The 26,363-nt window shown below is 42.2% G+C and overlaps 1 protein-coding gene across 5 annotated transcripts in view; it reads right to left on the bottom strand.

The window, feature by feature from the left end:
* DYNC1I1 (dynein cytoplasmic 1 intermediate chain 1) overlaps positions 1-26,363 on the bottom strand; it is a 188,711-nt gene that overhangs the window by 83,885 nt on the left and 78,463 nt on the right. For all 5 annotated transcript variants that reach the window (XM_084281301.1, XM_084281305.1, XM_084281304.1 and 2 more), the window contains one exon: positions 4,934-5,023. In XM_084281301.1, the coding sequence (XP_084137427.1) occupies positions 4,934-5,023 (90 nt within the window). The remainder of the gene's footprint in view (positions 1-4,933; positions 5,024-26,363) is intronic.

Below are 26,363 nucleotides of genomic sequence, written 5' to 3'. Positions count from 1 at the left end.
ATGCTGTAAAGTTATACATGTACAAGCACAGAGGATGCTGCTGGATAGGAGATATTGCATACTTGTGCATGAACAAAAAGGCCTAGAATATGTAACAAAGATCAAACATGACATGAAAACAGCAGATTTATTCAACACTTGAGGGAAAAGAGAAAAGAAGAAAAAAGGATATAAAAGCATTTCCTTGGATCGCTAGAAGCTAGGCTAAAAAAAAAGCTCCAGTCTTGTTCTTATCTGACAGAAGCAGGACTGTAGTAAATACAACATAAATAGTTGTGATAGCAGTGCTGGATCAAATTCACAAATATTTAAAAAAACAGGATTCAAGTCTTCTCCCTAGGGAACCAAAAGGATATTTAAAAAACAGAGAAAGACCCTCATTTAGGTAAGTACAATAGAATAGAAAAATATTCTCTTGCAGCCTAAGCAATTGTAAAAACCTGACAAAATATGTGAAGTGCATTAAAGACAAAAAAGGAAAAAAAAAAGGAAAAAAAAAAAAAAAAAGAACAGAAAGAGTAAGTGAATGAAAGAAAGGGTGAACTAATAAAAACAGTAAAGCAGGAAGCAGCCTTGTTATGAGCACAGAGATATAATGAGAGACAGAAGGAGATTAGTAAAAACCCTTTTAAGAGCTGCATTATTTCTTTTAGTGTGTATTTAAATCCACGTAAACTTCAGATGTGCTGACTACTGAGTACGGCAGAAATGCACAGCGTGAGAACCGCAAGGTGCTAATCGGCTCTCAGCAGCTTTTAGTCCCTGTCTCCCTGTGATCCTCCTGTTTTTCTTGTGCTTCTTGCTTTCATGTCAGGCTTGATATACACCATGTCCTAGTTTGATACGTGCCATGTCCTGGTTGTGTTAGGTTTACAACACAAGTCCCTGCATGGCACAATTTCTGAACGTATAAAGGGAGATTTCAAGGCACATTTAGGAATTTTCCAATGCTGGAAAAGCAGAGTCTGGAGCCTTGAATTCAGAGCTTTGCCAGACAGGGCTCCTACCACTGAACGAGCTTCTCTAGGGTCCGTGTGTGCTGAAAACCATCCCCTGAGCACGTCTGAGCTGAGCTACTAGGACGGACGGGCCCTCCTGACCTAGCTGTGGCACTGACAGCAGCGAAACTGTGGCGTTGCAGTCTCTTAACAAACCCCAGCAAGATTTCAGGGGCAAAACCAGCCACCTGCCTTGTTTCTCCCTTACTGATGCTTGCAAGATCGCAGCCATCTCCCCCACCTGCAGCATGGCCACACAAAGCCCATGCACACGTCCAGGGAGGGCATGGCGGGCCTTTGAAGCGGCGGATCCCAGCCTCCCCCATCACACACAAGTTTCTGTGGATATATCTACGGCTGCAGATAACTGCAGGCTGAGGCCCACTTTCAAGACTCAGCCCGTCCCGCTGTTCATGTGGTTTCTACTGACACAAAGAGGCGCCTAAGGTGGAGCTCCGGAGCTCTCTGGCGGTGGAAAGCCCCATCCCACCCGATGCCACGATTCGGGACCAGTCTCTTGTTTATGTGGTCAGGAGCTGCTGGGAACGGGCGGAACCAGGCCCGGTTCACCAGCAGTTATCTCACACTTGGCTCTTCCCAGCAGATTGGGAAGACCATGAGCCTGAGACATGGGTGACAACAAGCAGCCACATGGAAGAAACACGGCGGGGGCCCAAGTTTTCAGCAGCTGGCCTGCCAGGCCTTCACCTCCTGCTCCAAAAACACTGTGGGGCTTGCTGCTCTGCCCCCTGTGCCTGCAGGGTGGGGAAATGCTGCCCCATGGGGTTGTGCCAGGTGGGCTGCCCCATTGCAGGTGCCTCATGGTGACACTGGGACAAGGCCATGCCCTGCCAGCAGCCATGCGATCCCTTCCAGCCCAGCAGAGTAGCGCCAGGGCACACAGGGGAAAGACGAGGAAATTAAGCGTGCAATAAACGTCTGTAGAATTAAATGGGACTACCTATAAACCACAGAGAGAGAAGGAAAAAAATCACATTTCCTCTTAAAATATCATTATAAAAATAGAGCACTCCTGTCCCGTTGGCTTGGGGAGAGGGAGAAGGAACGATCTTTGTTTTTCATCCTGACCTATTTCTGAGTTATTTTCATGAAAGAATTGTCTGCCTCTCTCTCCCATGTTTTTCTTTTTTTTTTCTTTTTACACTCCTATAACTCAAAAAAGGCCATGCTGATTTTTTTTAATCTGTTAAAAATGTGCTCCCTGAGCTGAAACCAAATTTCAGCCCAGAGCAAATTTTTACGGCTGGGTTATAAATCCCTGAAAAACAGGATTCATAATGGAAGTGCTGACACAGCCTTAACTACTATATAGCAGTGTGAATGGCGCCACTATAATATCTATTAGAGATTCTTTAAAAAGTTTGCAAAATATTGTCTTGCCTTGCAGAGAAAAAGAAGCCAGAGTACTTAATGCCAACATAAACATGCTTTTAACCCATTATGTGCTAATTTGCAGAAAAGCTATTAATTCTGAGTAGGCGCACAGAGTGCAGGACCGACAGGAAATGTTCTTCTAAACTCCTGTTTGACTTGTAACATGGTTTTAATCACTTCCATGAAACACAAACGATGGCTTCAAACTCTGAATGTTGCTCAGAACATGAGAAGGGTGATTACAACAGAGAGGAAAACAGGATTTTATTGGTGAAAAGGCTGAAGCCAACAGGGAGAGAGCTACACTAAATGCTAAAAATGGGACTCCGATCGCTGTCAATTTTTGGGGACAATTGCTTCATTTGATTCACAGCATTTAATACTAGTCATCAGCATGCCACTATTTAATCTCTGTCATGACATGTACTGCAGGTCATGTTCACTTTCTATCAGTGAATGAACATCCTTTCTTCTTCCTTGAACCCAATCAAGTGTTAGCACCTCACAGAGCTGGATCTGCTCAAACAAGCTGTGCCTTGCTTTTGCATTTTGCAGTTTGTGCGTCCTGGACTAGTGCTAAACTAACCCCGTTCAGCTACTGTTCCTGTGGTCTGCCAGGCAGGGAAGGAAAGCACTTCCTCTAGACTGAAACACAGCGAAGAAATAGAAGATGTTGGAGATAGTGCTTGGTCAGCAAAGTATGTAAAACATTCACTTGAAAGCCCATGAAGAAGGAAAACAAAGCAGTAATGCATTTAGCTTTTTTCTTCTTTTCTTCCTACAGGAGTTTGTGCTTTCTCCCCAGCTATAAGCACTAGCGTTATTTTTATGTGGCAATAAATGGGGATGGGATCAACTGTTAGCTGAATACTACAAGAGCAACTGAGGACTGTGTTTAAGTGCAGAGATATCAGCATTTATGGCTTCCTGTTGTCATTAAGAAAAGAGGTACTGTGCTAGCCCAGTGACTGCTAGAACCTATGTGTAGACTGCCCCCACTGTTTTGGGAGGAAAACAGGTTTTTGGAGAAATTTTTTCTGTGCTGCCATGCCACTCGTTCATGTCTTCAGCTCTGCAATTGCAGACGCTCCTGTGATGCCTGTTCCTGCCACTGCTCCCTTCTGCCTGCAGCAGCGGTGACTGAGAGCAGTGGGTGCAGCAGCAGGACGAAGGAGCAAGCTCCCCGCTCCGTATTTCTGTGAGAACCAAATGAGCAATGAGCACTGCAGGGCTTATGCATGGGTGATTTCCATGACGCTTTTAAAAGGGAAGAAAGATCAATTTATAATCAAAACTAGTACCGTAACTCACTTCAGCGTGAGGAGAGTGAAATGTGGTCAGTATACATCAGACTCCGATTTCTCTGTCACTGTTGTGAATCATGACAAACTCTCCTGGATGAGAAGGAAGTATCCACTGCTTATTCACAGACAATGAGTTCATGGCCTTCTCTGTAAACCTACTCTGTATGTTTGCCATACTGAGACTGTCTTGTGAAAAACATGTCACAGAATCATCCTGATGATGATAACCATATCAAGAAGTGACTTAGGCCCTACCTGAAATAAGCAAGTAAGTTATCTTTCAAGAGGGTAAGCAGCATAGTGAGAAATCCTGGCAATAACAAGCTAAGAAATGTTGGACAAGAAGCTCATCTCCTCTCATACTGAATTCGCTGATATTTCAGCCCTTTTCCCCTATTTCACTTCAGGGTAAGTGTTGACCGTGTAAAGTGCTGCTGCAGAATAGCCAATACTCCATTAAATTCCCAAATGAGGAAGACCAAACTTCACATCCCTCTTCTAATTAAGAAGGAAGCAAATGAGAGACACCCAGAACATCTAGTGTGTCCAGTGCTGGCATGCACCCCTGTGACACAAACCTGTACCAGAAAGAAGCTGTAACCTGAATTTCTGTCCCTTGTAACAATGGAGAATGTCTCAGTCCAAAAATATAGAAGAGCTGGCTTCAATTTTGACCTGAAGTTCCCTGGGGGCAGCTCCCACAAAACAGAAACAAAAACAAAACAAAACAAAACAAAACACAAAAAAAAAACCCTTTGATTGTGATAGCCTACATTTTTTTTTTTTTTCCCCTGGAAGATTCCTGGTCCCCACTAGGTGTAAGTTTTCCCCTCTTGAGTGGACAGACAGTTTACAGGCTCTAAGTGAGTACCTCTGAAGGTCAACCAAGTCTGTGGAGCTGCTGGAATGCCTGGCATTCACATTTTAAATCTTTCACTTAAGTAGGCTATTTAAACCAGAGGACATGTAAGCACCTGTCCTGGAATCCAAGAATCTCTGTTTTGGATCCCAAACTATGAGGACAAGTTGCTTCCTCTAAACAGCTGAGGTCTTGTGCTGGGTCAATGGGATACAATTTTTTGCTTTTATGTCATTTGTGTGGTTCTGAATCAACAGAACTTGTGACCGTTTCAATTTTGCAGTGTTCTCTCTAATGGACACTACTTATGAGAATAACTACCTGTAGGATCGAGCCCTTTAATGTTGTAACAGATTTCTTTTTGTTTGTTAAAGTACCTTCTTTCACTTCCTGCTTCTGGTCTTGATTTTCTGTCTCCAAGTCATCCTGTGCTTTTGGCTCCACCATCTCTTCATCATCTTCATCCTCTAGAAAAAGGAAGACAAGGAATTGTGAGATTCTTTTCTTTAAGGTAGAAGGGAAACAATGTATGTCCTCTATAATTATAATCTGTTAGCAAACACAGCTAAAGCACAGTGCACAATAAATGAACATGCCTACTTCATACTCAAAGTGCCCCTCTCAGAAATATTCCCCAAGACTGCAAGATAATCTGCTAACACAAGGCACCTGCCCCTTGTGCCCCCTGTGGCAACTTCCCATCTCAGATGTCATCTGAATGTCTCCTTGACCTCAGAGATGACTTCTTGGATGGCATAAGAACAGATGCAAACACGTTTCAGCCTGGCAGCTATTCTGCAGTCAGGACACCTGTTATCCAGACACCTCATTTCCAATTCAATTCTCACCAGATTAATTTGTCTTTTGACCTACAGGAAGGGGTTAAATAGAAATCTGACCTCAGGTCAGCTGCCACTAGCAAGCAAACAGGCATGGTACAGTTCTGAAAAGTCATCAGTGGCAAGTGGGGGAACACAGCAACCAAAAGCAGCCTTTGGAGCCCAAGAGCCATTCTTGCATTAATATGAATTTAATGAACACTAAAATTTGACACATGTCAGTTACCACTGCCAGATGTTTTAATGACCTTTCCTGACCTATGCAAATGCCTCTCTCCCTTTGCTTTTCTCCCCACATTCACGTGTTGTCATTTTATTCAGGAGGGCAAACTATTCATTCCTTTCTTTACGTCTGTTTGAAGTTACAAAGGTTCTGATTGTCCAGACCAAAATATAATGCAGTAGAGGTGGAAAGACAAAGTGATATGCCAAAATATCTCAGAATCTAGCTTAATCTCCTTACTTGTTCCCAGCTAGAGCAACATGATTCATTCTCCAGAGCCCACAGCCTGCACTTGACCCACTCACACTCATGAGAGGGGAGAAAAAATAGAGGTGATCCCAAAAGAGGGAGTTACTGTAATTAACAGTTAGGATAAATAAGCCTATGGGCTATGCAGGGATTATTTGGGAATGGTTATGAAGCAAAGACATAGCATCACAGCACAGCAAACACATGGTGCCCTGGGTGGGTCTGCCACACAAGGGAATGATGTTCTCCTGGCCTGGGGCACTCAGCCATCAGCAAAACTGCTGTGGGTCCTCTGGGGCTCCCTGAGCAATCCGCCTGTCACCATATGGTTCCTCGGGATGTGGCACTTCTCCAGGCACGCCGACTGCTCTAACACCACCCCATTAACAGTGGGCCTGGGAGCAGGGAGGGGGCAACGTGTCATGCTCCTCAAGCTGCTTGGCTACTGGCACCTTCTGCGAAGGCTGGCTATGATCGGTCCCAGCTTCTTGGGGGGATGCTGGTGCTGACAGGTTGCGTTCAGCCAACAGCAACACACAGCTGCATTTTGTTTTCAATAACCTAATAGGCACCATACTATTCCCACCGCTTTGCCTACCCCAGGACTCCTCCCAGAAGCCCACAGAGCGCTGGTTGCTAGCTGACATCTCAGCTGCAAAGCATGGCTTAGCCACAAAGCTAAGGAAGTGTCTCAGCATGGACAGTGTGCTCTTCCCTCTGGGGAAAACGACGAAATCTTGGCAGAAGATATGCCCTCACTCCCCTGCTGCTAGTGAGGAAAAGAGGGAAAGCTCAGAAAAAGGGGGGGAAAGGTACAATATGCGCTCACTTTGATGCCTCACTTGGCAATCACGATTCCCTAGGTACCCTGTATATTCACTGAAAGAGCTTTCAGACAGCAAGCCGGGGCATTTAAGCTTGGCAGAGTACACACATTGCTCTGTCCACTGGCTGAAAGGCAGGCAGCATCCGACTCGGTCAGCAGAGAGTGAGGGAAGCTGCCTGGTGTGCACACAGAGGAGGGGTAAAAAAGGTTCCTTCTGCCCTCAGCCTGTGGCACTAGCGGGGACGGGGATGCAGAAAGGAGACAGACACTCCCCAGGAGCAGATGAGAAATGTGGGAAGAAAGAGGAGTGACCGGCAGGGTAGGCAGGGAACGCTCTGCTAACCTCAGATATGCATGCACCCACAGATAGGATCGCAACGGTGTGCAGATATATGCACACAGACACGCTTCTGGTAGGTGCCTAATGAAGCCAACTCCCACAAGAGTTTTGTGAGTCTCGCCTTACGAGTTTTCATTCCCTCGAGCACCAGCTCTTGGAGCCAGCGGTTTATGTATGGATTTCAGCTTCCATTTTTAACCTGTTTCCAACCTGTCTGCTTGCGCAGGGAAGTTTCAAAAGGTGAATGGTTTAGGAAAACTTGCAGAAAGCAGACAGAAATAAATATTTAACTGAAAATACCATGATTTTTTAAGGCAGCATGCCATGGTTGTCAATGCCTGACACGTAATTTGCTAAGGCACAGGGATGACATCTCAAATGTAAAACTTTAGATTTAGTATAAGGTTTCCAGACTGAAATGAAGCAAATTCATCACTGTTCCCTACAAGTCCTTGATCCTCCTGTTTTTGGGAGGCAAACTGATTGCCAGTTCCTGCCTCTAAAGCAGAGAAGCACCGAATGGCTGTGGCACAGCTGGAGCAGGGGACTGTACTGATACTTCAGCACCTATTAAGGTAGATCTTCTTTACTTCCCTTCTGGGAACAATCAAAACCAAGTTTCCCAAGAGTTTTCTAGATCTAATTGCAGCAGGAAAAATAACTAAAGGTTATTATAACACATGCCATGCTTTTTTTTTTTTTTTCCTAAGAGCGCATACACCAATGTATTAGTTTTACCGGGAAGGCAGCGCAAGAGCTTGTAGCAGGTTTGATACAGTTCAGATGTCCTCATGTATTTACAGAGAAACGTATACACACACAAAGAAAAATTCAGCAAAAAGAATGATATGGTTGTGAGCCAAATGCTAAAATGTTAGCAAATGCCAGAATTTGGATTGCCTGGGCACGATTACCTCCCTCCCCTCCGCACGTGGAGGCATGATGACCTCACTCTGGAATTTCCTCCCTCTTGAGTGCTTGGCCTCATTTTCTGGGTGCTCAACAAGAGACACGTGGGGCCTGAAATGCAGAAGTACTGAGAGCTGAAGTCAACTGGGCCTGTGCTTTGAGTGGAGAGCGCTATGGAAATGCTGTGCATTGAAAGCTCCCGGATCTCTTGCATGCAGCTTTGACTATTTGCTGTGGTTTGGACATTTTTGTCCTTTCTTTCCCTGTGCTTCAGTGCTTTTGCATGGTGAAAATAACACTGGAGGAAGGGTGCACCAGAGAAACAAAAGCATGGAAGGCGATCAATATTTTCTGTGCTCGGTGTGATGCTTTGAAATGAGATCTGAGGTCAGAACACCGAGTGGAGGAAGATAAAAACCAGAAGGGTTAAAAAGCTGACTCCCTATTAACTGGCTGATACAAGAATCTGTTAAGGAAAAAAACCCCACATGATACCATGTAATTAAAACTGTATCATCATACATATTCTAAATGGCTACTTAAGGATGCCCAGGAAACCTGTATTCTGGAATATCCAATGTAGCTTGGTTTTGCAACCTGAATGTTTATTTGCCATAGTTTTATTTTGGATACCATGCACTATTTCATGTTGATGCATACACACTTGTAGATGTTCGTAGTACATACATTTGCCACTGTGCCTAAAGATGGTTATGCTCATGTACATTTGACGGTGCATACATTATAGAATAATGTGAAGTGCTTTGGCATTCATTTTCCTGTGATTTACTTAAATGAGAAAAAGATAACATTTACTGTACATTTACCGGAGAGTCTGTAAGTGCATACATGGCCAGTTGTTTCCACATATGCCTGTTCGGATAGGATATGCCATAGCAGAAATTGTGCAGGGACGTGAAGACAGCTCTGCAGTTCCTGAATACAAATAGCCTTTCCCTGTTTAAGAGCGTTTCCAACAATGGGAAGTTTAGAGAAATAACTTTTCAGCTGCTCACATGGCAGCAGCAGGAGTCTCCTAGTCACATTTGGCAAACACAGACTCACACCAACACCAGGAGTGTTACACCCTGCTCAGACGATCTAAATCAGAACCCAAATGTCTATTAAAGGAACCACATGAAAAAAGAGCTAGTAATGAAGTGTATGGCCGCCGTGTAACACTTCTTTGTAGATCTCAAAGGACTTCGCAAGGAGGCCAGTTTTATTATCCCATTTACCACGCAGAAGCTGACGCATAGCCCCACTCACTGGAGATCACTCGGTAGACCAGCAGCTAGGTGAAGAGTGAGGGTTGACTTCAGAGTTTCAGCCTAGAGTCCTGCCCACTAAGGCCACCCTGCCTTTCACTGTAAATAAACCATTTCTCAATGGAAATGGTCGTTAAATGCTTGTGTTAAACAAGATGTTTGTCTGCTGAAGCTGGTGGGGTCGTATGTGGGATTAATGCAGACTGACAGAGCTGGACCAAATACCGTTTCTTCCTAACTCAGAGCCTGATGACTCTCTGGGCTCTAGGAGGTGGCCAATTAGTCCTAACAGTGCTTTGTTTAACATAATGAAATAAAAGCAGAGCAATTGTTCTCAGCTCCTACTTAGCTTTGAACATTCCTGCTTCTGTTCCAGACCAGAAGGTGGTCTCACGTGTCTAAAAACTTGCCTGTTTTCTTCCAACTATAGAAACAGCTCCAATAAAAAAGTATGACCTCTCCCTCCAAACCTGTTTTCGTTTAATCTGCATGTAAACTACTTATTTTCAAATGTTGCCCAACTGCTAGCTCCAATGAGCCTGGCCTTTGCAAGGATCAAAATGGATCACCAATTTGAAATCCCAGTACATGGAGGGGGAAGCCCTGCAAACATGCAGCTAATCTGCTGGCACCTGCAGGGGAAAAGCCCAGATGTGCTGAACTGGACCAAATACTCACAAAGAGCACAGATGATTTTAGGAAGACAGACCCCGTATAAAAATACTGGGCACATTCAGGACAAACTAGAATACAATAACTACATCTGTGAGGACTTCACATGACATTGGCTTCAGGGATTAATTCTTGAGATGATTTGCTTTTTTGTTTTGCTTGGGTGAACATTTTATCTTTGTTGGTTGTCTGAGTTTTGGATTACCAGTTTTAGGCAGTTAGCACTGGTACTGCTCAAATAGCTTACTAAACAGCCTTTTTTTTTTTTTTTTTTTTTTTTCCTGAGGATTTATGTAATTATAGGCATCTGCTCTATTAATATATGTACCACCAGTTAAACACCAGGCAGCATGCTGTGCATTCTTCTTGGGTGGAGGATTTACACTTCCTCAGACCTGCACCTCTAAGACTAGCTAAGAAGTTGAAGCTTCTGTGCATTGTTTTGAGTATTGATGGCTATATTGAATTAGACTGACAGCTCTGTTTTTAATTTTGGGTAGGTACAAACAATACCTTCATTAAAGGCACATCTTTAAAATAGCAACTCAATTAGCATCACAATTATATATGTTATTGTCTAAGTCATGGATATATGAGAAGTCAGCAGGTTATTTTGTGGGGTTTTATATCAGCATTGACATTCCCTTAGTGCATGTGAACATTCAGCTATGCATATGAAATTCAATAAAATCAAGTGTCTTCACAAGAAGCAGACTTAATTTTGCAACTGTGAAATACCAAAAACTGTTGCATCACTTTTATATTTACAGCTGTTCAGATTAATTTTGTTGTTTCTGATATGAAAGAATTACAAACTAAGCAAGGACAAATGCATCATGTTTATATTGACATAAGCCTGGATCAAACAATTCAAATATTGTTGGCATTATCCCGATAAAAAGTTAAAACACTATCTTTCCTTATTGAATACATTTTTTCCATCACTAGCAAAATATGCAACAAGCAAGGAAACACATACTTTTTAAAACAGGACTGCTTGACATTTCACATTTTTGAAAATCTATGATTTGCAATCTGGCTGAATGGCCTATTTTTCATATAATGTAATTTTTTGAAACATGTCCAGTTTTTCACTTTCATCTTTTGACTGCCCTTTGAAGCAAGAAGAGAATTAATTCATCAGTGGATTTTGCTTGCAGAGTGGGATGTGAGACTGGACGTACACTGGGCACATGTTAGTCATACCAGATGGAAATATTCTCGCATGCAGGCTCTTCTTGGCAATAGGCAGCTGCCTCCTAAAATATATTTCAGCTAGTGAAGGCAGGGAAGATTACTGACTGGTGAATACGGAAAAAAACAGAGGTGAACAGATCTTAGCCTAAGCTCTGTGCAACAGGCAACAAATTTCAGATTAGAATTTCATGTGAGTCTGAGCTTGCAAGCAGATTTGCATGCAAAAATCATATGCATACAAGGTATCTCTGCCCAGTTCCCAGAAAGGAACTTAACTGCATAAAAGAATCATTAAAAAGCTCCATATTATTCTTCTAAAGTTCCCCATCTCTGATATGACACATTCCCAACACATCATCTTGTCCTTGTTCATGGACACGACAGGGTTCATGGACAGAGAGTCATGCTTTCTAATAGCATGAATATCTGCCATATAAAAAGGGAACATTAGGAAAAGAAAGAGCAAAAGTGGATGAATGAATGTCTGGAACTCCTGTATGTTCATGGCACCTAAAGGACTTGAGCAGAAGCATGTGAGATTCTTCCTTCACTTTCCATTTACACAGTTTTAAATTGAGCAGAAAAAATGGTCTGTCTGTATCTGTTTTGACTGCAATTCTGCAAGAGCAAGAATAAATCACAGTGCTACAAAACAACAGACTGGTTGGCATCTTCAATCTCCCTTGATTTTTTTTGTCTTTTATCTTGAAGTGCCATGTTACTTTTTTGTAACACAAAAAGAGAGGCTATACAAATTGATGAAATACAAGCTGTATGACTCATGTTAGTTTTAACAGACTCAAGTATATTGAATGAATCTTGTTGAAGAAAATATTGTACTAGAATTTAACCACAAAACAATATAGATAATGTTGGGCACTTGTATACCACTATAATCCAGAAGATTGCAGGACGCTTTTCCCTGGAATTAATGCATTTAGCCTAACATCTTCCACAGGGAGCAGCCTAGTCATAATATACCAGTTTTAAAAGTGCAGGACTGAGAGACAAAACTGTTTTCTTGTTTCTTGCAAAGTGAAATACTAGTTACATATCAGTCTGCCACATCTCAAAAGAGTTTTCTGATCCCATCCCTTGTTCTGCAATGCAAATCTCTGCAAAGGTTTACCCATTATCCTATAAGGAGCAGGTGATACTGCTGGGCATTACAAGCAGATCCCTAGCGTCCTCCTCTCAGGCTTCAGCCATACCAGTGCAATGAAGAAAATATGCATTTCACCCAAAAAACAAACACTATAGCCGGACTGACTGAGAGGAGTAATTTAGCTCAGAAAATTTATTTTGCCTACAGCATAGGCCATGTCTGTATGGTTGCCACTTAAAAATATGTCCTGAAATTTACTACACTTCCCTCTTAAAACACTTAAAGTACCCCATAAGCAATTTTTAGTCAACATTTCTTTTTAAGGCTCTCCTTCACAATTACTGCATTCAATTACTCCTGGTTGGGGGATTCTCAGGTCTCCTGGTATATGATTTCTCATAATCATCTCCTGATCTAGGGTTTCACCACTCAGCTCCAGTTCCTATGCCTCTTCCTGACTTGTGTTTGCAGTCAGATTTCTTTTTGGTACATTATGAAGACAGATCTTATTTTTCCATTTTGTGACAAATGATAGACTATCACAGCCAAATGGCAAGAAAATGTCACAGAAAAATTTCTTTTACTGTAGCATTTCACAAAGCTCCATATTAAACTATTCAAATCTCTTCACATCTCTTCACAGCCCTGATTGCAAACCTTTGCACTGGTTCAAGTATTAAAATCAATGCTTCAGAACGTAATCGTTTCTTTACTAATTAAAATGGAAAGCTGCCTGTGATTCTTCAGGGAAGCATTTCTCTAACCCAAGAAACTGATTTTCCAGTTACTTGGCCTGCACACAGTTTTCAGTTGTGGTGAGAGTCTCAGAATTCAAAGTGTCCCTTGTTTTTAGTTTCTGGTCGGTCTAGACCAGACATGGATTTTTCTCTCCTCTTTTGGACTGTTGCAACATCACACTGGTTGAAAGCATTTTTCAGTCCCCAGAGAACTAAACTGCAGAGAGCCCCACTGGAGTCATCATCTCTTCCAGCCGATTCCCTTTTCTCCTCTTCCTCCCTCCCCAAAGCTCATGTTCAATTCTATTGTGCTTGAAAATATTCCAGTTGGAAGATGTAGCACAAAAAGAAAAGTACAGAAGTTTCCTTTTCTTGGCCATGGTTGGCCCTTCAAATAAAAATGCCAACATGAAATAATGGTGGAACAGCAGAAGCCTTACAGCAGCATTTACAGACCACTAGCTCCAAAACCAAACAGCATATATTTAATATACGCTGCTGGAGTACAACCCCAATAGTGCTATCCGTGAGGAAAAAAGCCATCGAGACACTTCATTTGTGTGGAAGAAAAGGGGTTTGCTAAATCATGCAGGTTTCCACATCCTCTGAAACCTGTTAGAGGTTGTTCCCCACAGTGCTGCTGGAAGAAGTCGCGCCTTGCCAGCGACGTGAAACGACTCCTGTCCTGGGAAAGGGCACCCAGACACGTGGCAGACTTTGTGGATTGGGCCTGCTCAAGTCATTTTCAAACCCTCAGATCATGTAATAGTGTTAAAGCACAAAAGCCTAAGTATGTTAATGAAAACCAGTCCCCACAACCTATGGCACTAGCAGCAATTGTAAAACAAAAGCCGCTTTCATATTACACACACACAGATGATGTATCTGGCATTTGCACGGTGCCTGATTCGGAGGTCAATCCCAGACCGTTGCCTCAGCTGGGCACTAGGTACTTAAAACATTAACTACACTGCAGACCGAGCGAGGCCTGTGGGATTTTTACTGCTGACACACAGGGGCTAGGACTTCACAGACTCATTTACCCCAAGTGCTAATGACATTATACTCCACAGGCCACCTCTCCTATTTTCCATCATGCATCATGTTTGAGCAAGATTATAAAATCTTGCCATTGTGGAATAAATTAATTCTCCGCTTCCATATTGTGTCTCAGTCAGTTTCTTGGCTACACTGATAGATGTTAGGTCAAATTTGCCAGCTGACTCTTGGCTTAACTTCTCCTCTAAGCATCAGCATGGGCTCTTTGACTGGGAGGCCTTTAAAAGCTCCTCTCTTCTCTGTTTTTTGGACATGAGGTAACATTTTGGTCCAATACCCTGAAATTAGCTGTATGGCCATATAGTTGTTTGCATGACCATGGTTTAACTTTTAACTCCAACTTTTCCACAAATCTCTCTCACTTTCTCTGTTCTATGGCTCTTTACAAACAAAGATCAATGATTAAAATGTAGCATTTACCTCTGTAACTGAGACATCTGAGAGCGCAGATCTCTGCATTTATACACAAACCTCAACAGAGAGAAATGGAGACAAGAATGCTGATGTATTACAAGGATAATTGGAAAAAATAACTATATTCATAAACAATTACCACAGCAAATACATAAAACCTCTCTCTCTTTGCCTCCCTGACACACACATGTATACACTTTGCTCAGCACTTTAAAAATAACCATTAGTCATGTGGCAAATGCATTTTACATGAGCAAAGGTTCATTTCACCATTTGTCTTTAGAAAGCCTGGCAAAAAAATCTTTTTATTAAAAAATTAAAGTACAGAAGAACGGCTGGGTCAGGGTGCTACGAGTGTGTGCTTATTGCTTTTATAGGCACCAAGCAGACCCTGCTTAATTCAGTTTCCCACTGACGCCACTTCACCTTAGTCATCGGTGTTAGCCCTGATTTGCATCAGCCTATGTGAAAAAGGTATTCCCTCCGACAGTTTTGAACTTGCTGTGTTTTAATTTCACCCTTTCTGTGCTACCACAGTGGGAGTGCAGAGGTTACTCTTTCCTGATATCTCAGTTTCAGGGATACCAAGGCACGTTAGTGAGCAACACTTTTTGGCGGCAGGGAAACCAAGGTGCCCAAAGCCGCTCTTGAAACAGCTGCAGACGATGGAATAAAAGCCTGGTCTCCTGGTTCCTGGCCAGATACTTCAGCTGCTGCCTGCCCCGGGCAGCTTTGGAGGCTGCTAAGCCTCCTTCACTCAGACAAGCTGTCAAACCCCTCAGCCAGCTCCCCTCCAGCGGCCTGGTGGGCACCCTGCTCCTGGCCCTGCTGTCCCCTCAGCCTGCAGCCTCCCCCGTCTCCTCTCCACAACCCAGCAGGGTGGCTCCAGCTGCTCCCACCCCTCTTTCTGCTGGGGGTCATGCTTCAAAGGCTCCAGCCCCCCCCAGAGGAAGGCCTCTTCCTTCCTCTTGGCCCCTCTCCAGCCTCCCTGGCATCGGCCTTCCCGAGGCAGGTATCAAAAATCCCCTACTTGAAATCAAGCGGTTGGCGCATGCAGAGAGCCATTCCCACCTGCAGATACCTGCTTGACACAGAAAAGCTCTCTGAGTTGGATTCTCAGGTGAACATTTGAATGTCTTTTGAGAACTTGGGTCTTGAGACCCTGATTTACAAAACATAAAATCCAGCCCCAATCCCAACAATTCCCAGATTGCTAGGGTTAGAAAACACACTGCAGCTCTGAGGACCAGGTATTTTCACAGCTTTTCTGTGTAGTGTTCAAGCTCATCAGAGCTGAATAGCTTTGAACGATGCAAACAGGCAGACTGCATTTGGCACTTGGGATGCAGGACATGATAAAACTGCAACCGGGCACCAGCATTCACTTCTTCTCTCTCCACTTTCCAGTTCTGATTCACCAGGAAAATTGTTTCTGTGGCTACTTTCTATCTTTCACACTTTGGAAAATGGATGCTTTGAAGTGCCATACAACAGGCTGCCCGTAAAGAAAAATCCTACCACTTCTCTCCAAACAGTGCAAAGACAGCTTGCAGGAGGTCTCAGGTACAGATGAGGGCATCAAGTCAACAGAACCACATGAAAATAGGGATCAAATAATCTGGATTATGCTACCTCATAGTCTTTCACTTAGGGAGGCATCCCAGCGTAGGCTTTTTTTTTTTTTTTTTTTCTTTTTTTTTACAGAAAGAAAGATCTCACTGGATTCAGCTCCTACATCCCTTCAGCTGTAACACAACTCACAGCTGCAAAGTTTCCATGTGTTAAGTGGGGATGCCACAAGCCAGCCTGCAAGAGGTTGTTTGTCATCCTGGTCTGAGGAAACACGGTGTGCTTATGTGCCAATGAGTTCACAGCAAGTGAAGCATTTGGCACACTGTATTTCATCAGTTGACTATTCCATCTAGAGCTGATCAAGAAATCCAGCAATGCTGGAGCCATATTCTGTCAAAAAGACATAGTTGCATAAAACCTTAGTCTCCTGCAAAACATTGCCACATTCTTCACGGAAGGGGATAGATTAAAAAAGAAAGCTGAAGAGAGAGCCCTACCGATATCAAAATGGTTTGTTTTAACCTTTTCTGAATGAAATTTTGGGGACTTTCCATTAAAAAGCACTCCTCATTTTTTGGTTCTTCTGGTCTGTTATGAAATAGGAGATGAAGAAAATCAAAATGAAAAGATGTATTTTTTGTTAAAACATACATGCATTGCTGACCAGAGTGGAAAATAAGGAAAAAAAAAATATTTAGGGTGGTCTTTCGATATATTGGAGTTCTCTTCCAGACTGAAACAAAGTTATATTTTGAAATTTAAAATTTCACCACACTGCATGAAGAAGGGATTCCCAGCTCTAAGTCTGTCACTGCCTAAGTGATGCAATTTTATCTGAGTGAGGATTTTTAAATCTGGTATTAAAGCAATACAGAAGCGGCACAGCGTACACATTACTGTGATGAACAATGGCAAGGTTTCTTCTCCTGTGATCTGAGATTCCCTCTCCTGTGACTAGGTTAATCATTTCCTTTAGATGGGATGGACTTGCAGTACTAAATGCCTGAAGGCAAAATTTACATCCTTGTCCTGAGAAGATGCTAACAGACACAGTTGACAAGTCTACCTGGAGCACACTTGAAAGCCCAGCACATTAGACAGTGCCAAAACAAGGAGGAAATGTGCAAATGGTTATTTAACACATTTGAGGACTGATCCTCCTTTTTTTTTTTTTTTTTTTTTTCCTTTTTCTTTTTTTTTTCAGAGCTCCAAATGAACAGGACAAATGCATTATGAAGACAGCAAAGTACAACTAAGCACAAATCTGTACTGATGGCCCTTGAATGGTGAAATGAGAACTGTCTGAGCAAGTCTGATGAGCCTCTCTGAAACTATTGTCTTAGTTGCTGTACTGCTACATAGTCGGATAAAAAAGGAAAAATCACCACAAGTGAGGTGTTTGCTTTGGGGGTGGGCACTGGGGGTAGTGCTAAATTCAGCAGCCACAGCAGAACAAATAGAAACTGTGAGCTTTCCACCACATTAATGGAACTTCATTCAAAAGGTGGAGTGTAATGTTCTTCCGAGATGGATAATTCACATAAGCTGTGCGATTCAAACATTCATGTCTCCACACCAGCTCCACGCCACCTCGGGATTTATGTTTTATTTCAGTTTTCATCGGACTGCTCATGAATGACCGACGACAAAAGAGCATGTGTGCATTTTTCTTTTTCACAGGTTCCCGTTAATGAGGACTCTGTTGCATTAAGACAGTCAAGACTGTCTCTGGCAAAACGTGTTGAACCAAGGTGTTTGTGCCTGCATAAAATTAAGCCACAAGTAAAGCACTTATTTCTGACAGCAGATTTATAATAGGAAAATCCCAGCAGGAATGAAGAGTTAGAAACCCCTGTTGTAGCCTTTTTCATAAACTTCACCTTGATTTAGTATCTCAAACAAGTAGCAGGAAAGGCTAACAGCAGAGGTAATCCTATCATCTTTTCTCTGACAGCACCATTCCATCTTTTTGACTTCCTCATGCTGCTAACATGAATTCAAATCATCTGTGTTTAAAGTTAAATGCAGTGATTGACAGATCTTTGTAGTCTCAGTCCATACTGAAGATTATTCTAGATACCTATCAGTTATTACTACAAGCCCTGTCTGATATTCAATACCTACAGGGAAAATTGTTTTTAACGGTGTAATGTCTGATCTATTTTGAAAGCTATTTTAAAATAAGAAACTAACTATAACCAGGTGGCTAAAATCCAGACAGGTTTTTTATGGGTTGATTTGTGGAGGGAGAAGGTGGAAGATAACAGCAGAACTCTGTTATACTGCAGTAACAACCATGATTCAGAGCAAAATACAGACAAAAATGAAGCATTTTGTTTTGATTCCATGACATCAATTTCTGTGAAAACACCTATTCCAGTAACACAGGGTAGGGGAAAGTTTACAGGTTTGCTCCTGGCTCTTAATACAAACTCATGACAGCATGCACTGCTGTGAAGTTACCGCTGGCTTTCGTGATCACAAGTCTTATCAAAGCTCAGCCGCTGTGCTAGAAAATGGGGATGCTGCAGGAGACCTCTGGGTGCACTATATCTTCTGTGGACACAAACGCAAATGTAGTAGCGAATCAGTGGTCAGACCATCCTTTGTGCCCAAGGGCCAGTAGTACAGAAAGGCAGAAGAATGTCCTCTTTAATTAACAGCCCCTAAGCTCAGCTGTGCTGACCCCACAGCTGTGATGGATGCAGCTCCATAATACAAATTGAGCTGTACTGCTCTTGATTACAGTGTTACAGGGTCAGCTGGCTTTAGTCACAGGCATATCAGCCAGTTGGGTAGGAAAGCACCCCAGTTGTGCTGCACTCATGGGGAGTAAAGGGGAAGCACTGTCCTCTTCCATAGGCAGGCTAGCAATGGTGGAAGCAGAGCTGGAGGAATGGAAAGGTGATGGCTGGGCAATGCCAGATGGTGCATGCCTTTGGTTCCCTGAGATGATCACTCTGCTCCATGTCAGGTTCATCTCTGAGCCTGTCCCATCCTTCCCCACCACTCGGTCTTGCATCTGCTATTGAAAGATTTTGTATCAGTTCTGGCTTGTGGCCTCATGCTCTCTCAGAGCTTCATTTCCCCTACTGCACAGCAATTTAATAGCAGGGAAAGAAGCACAAGAGAAGCTTAGCACAAACAGAGGGCAGGGCACTGCCCTCAATCTTCACCACTTTTCAGAGCTCCTACTCACAAGTCTGAGATCACATCCAGATCTTCATGAAACTTGATTAACTTTGTGCTCACGGTTAACTGAACCTGGAACTGTGAGAGACAAGGGCTTAAAAGTCCTGCTCAGTTCAAGAGAGTTTTCCCTGGTTTTGTGATCAGGATCTGAAAAGCAAGCATGGTTAGTCTGTTTTGGCTGTAAATCATGGTAAGAAAAAAATAAACAGAACTGGGGAATGGAGCTTGTGTGTCTTGGGCTAGAAGGGATGGTTCAGGCTGCTGAATTCCTAGTGGCTTTTTCAAGATTTCGTTTATCCCTGGCTGTTAGTCTGTGTGCTTAGCAATGAAAAATAAGTACAAAAGGGATGGAAATACAGACTTTTTAAAGCCAAACTTGGCGCCCTAAAATCAATGGCAGCAAATGCATCGGTAAATGCGTCGGTCATTTGGCTAAATCCAAAAGTCATGATGATGGGCAAATTCCATCAGCAGAATGACAACTAAAAATAATTTCATATAGAAATGTGCACAGAAGTTTATTTTTAATGTACCGGACAAATAAAATCTGATAGTGTTTTGCATTCTCAATATCACCATGCTACGTTACATGGGAGCCTTACAGAAGATGATGATTCAAATAAAAAGATCCTCCTGTTTGTCAAGTTGTCATTTTTCCATCTGCAAATAATGAAACCTAAACTATTCTGAAAGGGAGAGAGATGGGAGGGAATGTGTTCCACGGATCTGTGGAGAACCACATAGAAACATATACAGAAAAAGAAGCTGCAGCACGGAGCACTTCCTGACCTCCTCTTGGCTACAAGTCTGAAAGAAGTCTCCAAGGCAAGAGGCATGAAAGAGCTTAAACAAGAAACCCTTCAGAAGTACAGCTCTTTGCTGCATGAATACCACAACACAGGGAAAATCTGCTGTGTAGGAGTACAGTCCTCCCACTTGAAAAGAGCTGGTAATGCCATCATGTCACGGAAAGATTTTCTTCATGGCTTTTGTGCATTGAAGGCATTAGCAAAGTGGGAAAAGTGCGAGCTGACAATTGTGCGAAAAGAAGGGTTTCTTAATTACATTGTAAAAGACGTCTCATTTAAAGATGCAGCAGAATTAGCGTTAAAAATACATGTCATCCCCTACAAGCGGATGCAAAATCAGTGCAGGTTAATCTAGCAGACTTTTTCATTAGCTTCTGGGTAGTGCACTCAGGAGCTGTTTACAAATAATAAGGAAAGCAGCTTCATCAGAGGTACATAAATGGTACTGCTGCCCCAGCATCCCACTGCAGCACTTGCTGAGCAGTACCCAAAGATCCCAGTACTACACTCGGTCTGGACTCCTGGTACAGGTCAGTCCAAGGCTCAGCACTTGGTCTAATGCTTTCTCTATCCTTTATGTAAGGGGAGAAATGGCAAACAAGTCCCCAGTCTAGGATGTGTTATCCTTTCCTATATAGCCAAGTCTGGATGCGTGCTTGTATTCTCTGCACCATGTGGCTTCAACCAGTTCCATGCACGGGCTCAAACTGTGGACCCTCATTACAAAGACATATCCCATGTCAGTGAACAGAACTGAAACTTTGGCTCTGTAGTTTGATCTCATGCCTTACACAAAACGTTGTGTGACTGAATCAAGATCTTAACCATCAGGAATACAAATAAGATCTCCCAGGTTTTGAATGAGCGTCACTGCTTTAAGGCTATTCCAGGATGATGCCACTGCTGTTAATGCCAAACTTTCTGGGTATGCTGAACAGGAACATGCTCTTTCATATTATTTCTTTCTGTTACATGTTGGTGAGCAGTAGCCTTCATCTCTACACTTGTCACTTTTCTCATCCTAGTTGGTATGTAAGTCACCCTGCTGAGCCTGGCTGCCACTGTAAGGACCAAATAACACTCAACACAAACTGGTGACAGAGACCGCTTGTAGAGTACAGAATCCTTACATGAAATAAATACCAGAGAGACACTTGCCCCCCTGTCCTCCTCACGGAATTCAGAATTAAAGGCCAGACTTGTTTTCTTTCCCTGCCCTTGGAAAGCTTTAAATAGCATTATTCTCCTTCTGCCCACTGATCATTCAAACAGCATTTTCTTCCACTAGCACGCTTTGTATTTCAGGAAACATTTTTTTCTTTCTTTTCCTTCTTTTGCCCTGGAAGTCCACTGTAACATGTACAGGTTCTGGCTCTCATGATGCGTTTGTACAACGTCTCGTGCACGTGCAAGCATGCACACACACATTCGAACACACAGTGCTAACCTGCACTGGTGCAGCTCAGCACTTCACCTTGCTCTGGGCTATGCTTTAATAGAACAGGCATCGGGGCCTTGAAGTGCAGCAGTAATGAGTGTTCCAAACATGCTTCGTGTTTTGTTTCCAGAGGAGGTGTGGAGGGGGGGGGGGGGCACAAGGGATACTTAATCATAAAAACGCTGAATATTTCAGCCCGTTCTCCATTCTACCACCCCCATTTAAATCAGCAGTGCAGTTGGAATGAAATACAACTCGGCTTTCAAACATTTTTGTATTTAATTTAATTTACTTCTAGATTGATAGCTAAACTCAAAACAGATTTTACCCCTTTTCCCCTGGATGGGGAAATAGAGATGACCAAGTTCCCTTTGAACTAAGTTTACAGTGTTTCTGTTTTTTTCCTATTAACTAAAAACAAACAAACAAAAGAAGGCAATTATTAAAGAGGTCCATAACCTATTTCTAGTACAGGATTGCAACGAAACGGAGTGAAGAGCTCCAAGCCTGAAGGACAGGTGTTTCTACTACCTGACACATGGGTTGGTTGTCTCACAAAAAGGACAAGGTCTTGAAGAATGAGTCTCTAATTCTTAGAGGCAAGCTTTCTGTCCAACAATTAAGGTGCATCCATGCTTTGGGTGATTTTGGTGGTACAAACTGTGATTTTTCGAGTAGGTGTCTTCAAGTACCAGCCACATCTATGAGGAGAAGTAGCCATGGGTGTAAATCACAGCAGGTCAGACTGAGAGGTGAAACTACCCAGCCATTATGTGCACTGTACCAGCAGATTTCAGGGAGGAATTATTCCAAAATAATAGTCAGTTACCTATTTTGAGAAAGACACAAATGAAAGGGAATGAAAATAGATAACAGAACAACAGCTTCCACTGGTGTCAATGATAAAGCTCACCAGGGAGATATTTTCAACACTTTATAAAGGGAATATTGAGATTTTTTTTGGAACAGTCCTTCAGTGGAACGGAAGAGTTACAAGGCTGTGGACACGGGGCATGCAGTTCACTTGAGGAAAAGCACTACATCAGTCCAGCCCAGACCAAGAAGCATTGGCAGGCTGGTGTGTGTGAACTCACACTGCCAGCAGCTCAGTGCATAAGCAGAGATGCTTGATGTCCGCAGATGTCAATCTTGTGTCTTTCATAAACATTCATTTCAATGTTGTTTTTATTATTTTTATTTTTATTTTTATTTTTTTAAGTCTGGTTTTGGTGAATATCCCAAAGTTCAGATGTTTCTCCCAAGTTTAGAGGAATTCATTCCAACGTCTTTTTTTTTTTTTCTTCTTTTTTTTTTTTTTTTGGAAATTTCACAAGAAAATCTTTTCACTCTCAAATCTCTGCATTATTCAGGTTTCATCTAGGTCAGAAAAAGTATTTTGCAGCTTGCCCACATTTTTGTTTCATTAGAGGAAAATGATGAGGAGGTGACCTCCAGAGATCCCTTCCAACCTCAACCATCCTGTGATTCTGTGAAAACTGACTGAAAATGAAATTAAACAGGTCTTCAAAAATATGAGTCATTTGAATTTTGGACAGAAGATGAATCTGTGGGCTTTTTTATTTGAACATTCCTATTACCAGCATTTACTAATAGAATGCTAAATGTGTTTCTGAACAAACAATTAACCTCATAGTGTTTCTGTCTCTTTTTTGATAGTCCAGTGTCCTCTAGCCAGAGTGGCAGTTACTTGTATCTAGTAGAGGAAGAGAGGAAAAGTGCTGCTCTTTTAATTCTGCACATTCTTCCATGGTCTACAATAATGAAACACATCTAGAACCTCCTCCTACATTTCATTTCCATTCAGAAGCCTTTTTTTTTTTTTTTTTTTTTTAAACACCGTGAGCAAAGCTCTGCTTCACACCTCTCATAATTTCAGCGAGTGCAAGTTCAGGCACAAAGCCAGCCTTGCTTCTGAAGGACTCAGTCCTGCAAAGTCTGTTCACTCTCAGCTCTCCTCTGATGTTTAGAAGGGTCTAGCCTCTCTTCAGAGGTGCTTTACAACTCAGAAGTAAAGGTGAACTGTTTTCTGTTCAGAAAACTTTGCTCTGGCCTTGCTAGCAGATCCAGACTTTCCATGTGCAGAGGAATGCAAGAAACAGACAGGGAGAAAAAGATCTGCGAGGAAAATCATTTAGAAATCAAAGGGTCATAATATACCACTTAAAGTATTTTGTGTATTAAATTACTGAATAATAATGAAAGATGAGAGATTAATGGCAACCTGGTCCAAAGCCCTCTATTTATACTCAGGCCAAATAAAATGGTGGGCAGGTGCACTGTGTCTTTTACTCAATAGAGGACTTCTGTATGCCCCTCACTTCTCAATCCCATTACAGTTATTATACATGCTTTTGTAAAAAGACAAAAATATTTCCCAGAGTTAATGACAAATATATTTTATCTTTAGCATTTACCTCCGTCAAGTATACTTTGTTGGCAGCGCTATCAAACAACGCAGGGCAAAAAAATCTCAATCCATTCTAAGCAGAGTTCCATCTGAAATGACTTTCATCTTTGTTTAGAGGAAATCCAGACAGACTACTAAAACACTATTTTTCTTCCAGGCACATAACAATCATTTGATATTTTTTTTACTCTTCTAAGAATTTCAGGAATTTTGATTTTGTTTTCTGGTTTGCCACTGCAGCACCATCTGAAAACTGTCGGTACAAAAATCTCAGAAAGAACAGCAAATCACTTCTACAGAAACTAAAACATTTATTTCGTGTCTCCAAATCGTTTTGTAAAGCTTACCCATAAAAAGGGCTACGTTAATATATCCTATAGCTCCTGTTCCAACAGCTCTTCCTCTCTTACACAACATTTTTTTGCACATTTGTACTTTGTTATGCTACTCGTCCTGCAACAAATAGCAAAGCCCAAACAAACCAATTTGCTGGCAATAGGAATGCTCACTTACAGAGTCCCTTAAAACCAGAAAAAAAAAGAAAAGATGCTCTGTTAGAAATTTATGGCATCAGATATTTTATTTCCTCTAAGTGAAGGTTCCTTGTGATTAAGAACCACACCAAAGAATATCAGTGAAGATCAGAAGACAATGGGCTTTCTAAGGTAAATTTTCAACAACAGAGCGTTTATTGCAGTGTTCAAGTCATAAGGAGGAGTAATGACCGAGGAAAGGAATTATACAAAGAAATGGTCTCAGGGAGCTTTCCTCTTGGATTAATCTCTGTCTGTTGACAAGAAGGAATTGCTAACTGACAGCTGCTCACCAGAGTGTACAAAGCAAGAAGGTGACCTTCATCTAACAGGTAAATACCAAAATGCACACGCTAACTGCGAACTATATAGTGAAGCATTAAGAGACCAGGATAGGCACTAAGTGTAACAGAGGGTTAACTAAAAATGGGCTTGTCAAAGGATTTTGCTAAAATGAAGCTTTATCAGGACACCTGTGATTTCAAACTCCGTGTGCAACTGAGTGTAGCTTGTAATATCACTTGGAAGTGATATACAGGAAACACAGCAGACATGACTGCAAAGGGAAGCACTATAGAGAGGAACACAGTTTAAACCACTAAAAAGAGTGGGAGGAAAGGAAAGAATGGGAGCTCAGCTCAGCAGCCCTTTTTTTAGGCCAAACCCTAGAAAACCAACCAAGAAAGGCTGAATGCTCAGCACTTTGGGTAACCAGGCTATTTGTTTAAGGGCCTATACAGATTTATGACCAAAGTTCCAGCTCTTTGTAACTCCTTAAGCACAAAAGCAGAGGGTTAATATTTCAGAAACGCTCGGTTTTCAATTAGATTAAAATTAGGCGTGAATCTATGTTGTAAAGAAGACATTCAGAAGACCTCAATACCAAACAACTCCCACTGCGGCCACCTTGGGGCTTGTGGAGAATCAATTAGAAAGTCGGCTTATCTTACACCTTAATAAGGCGTAAACATATAACAGACATGACCCTAGCACTCTATCCGTAATTACGGTGTAATAATTAACTACTGTGCCTACTGCTTTAGATGCACTGGGTAAGACCTGCCCCATCTTGGCAGCCTCAGCTCTGCCCCTTCACCTCCAGAGCATCTCACCAGCACCTAGAGCTTTTATAAAGTCTGATTTTAGTTCAAAACTGCCACCACAATGCAAGGGTAGGAAGAGCTGCAGAACACGTTATGTGTCAGGGGCACACCAAATGGGTAGCTATTCCCCAAAGCTGGGACAAATCCAGAGTGTCCTTCCTGTGTGGACCTGTGGTCATCAGCACATCGCCAAACCTGGGCCAGGTTCAAAGCGTGGGGCACAATCCCATAGCACGTCTGAGAGCAGAGCGTATCGTCGTTCTCCTAAAGACCTAAAGGCTTTCTAAACGAGTATGTTGCTGAAAGAAATCTTGAGGAGAGGGTGGAGAAAGGAACCAAGAGAGGAAAAAAAAAAAAAAGACGAGGGGAATTGACTAAAACCAACCTAAGGAATATTTTTCTTATTCCAGCATGAAATGTTGACAGAATTAAATGTGGGATTAAAAAAAACAACCTTCTAACACACAGTTTCATGTTACCTCCGCAAGAGTTTTGATTCCACTTACGAGACTTCCCGAATGAAAATGCTGGCTATGTGCCTGCCTCAAAAATACATTTTTTCCTCAGAAGAGTGGATTTGCCAGTTGTCAATGCCATTTCTTTGCTAGCCAGCAAAATACGTTCATACTCACAGCAGGCAATTACCATTCTTTTCTCTACTGGTAAGGGGCATGACTTCACTCCTAGGTCTAAGATCCCTGGATCCTTTCCTTATTACATAGTCTAGTTAGCCAGCATAATTAACCCTTAAAGCAAATGGAACGATTATTTCCTTTCTTTCTAAAGTGAGTTTAAATGGTTTCATCTGAGAATGGTTTTGTAAACAGACGAATCTGTTTTACACATTTGTGGCCTGTTCCAAGGGGCATCAGTTGATGGGAATGCCATTGGAGC

Source organism: Netta rufina (assembly GCF_964035555.1).
Source record: "Netta rufina genome assembly, chromosome: 2".
Classification (NCBI taxonomy): domain Eukaryota; kingdom Metazoa; phylum Chordata; class Aves; order Anseriformes; family Anatidae; genus Netta; species Netta rufina.
This window is presented reverse-complemented; position numbering and strand designations above follow the sequence as displayed.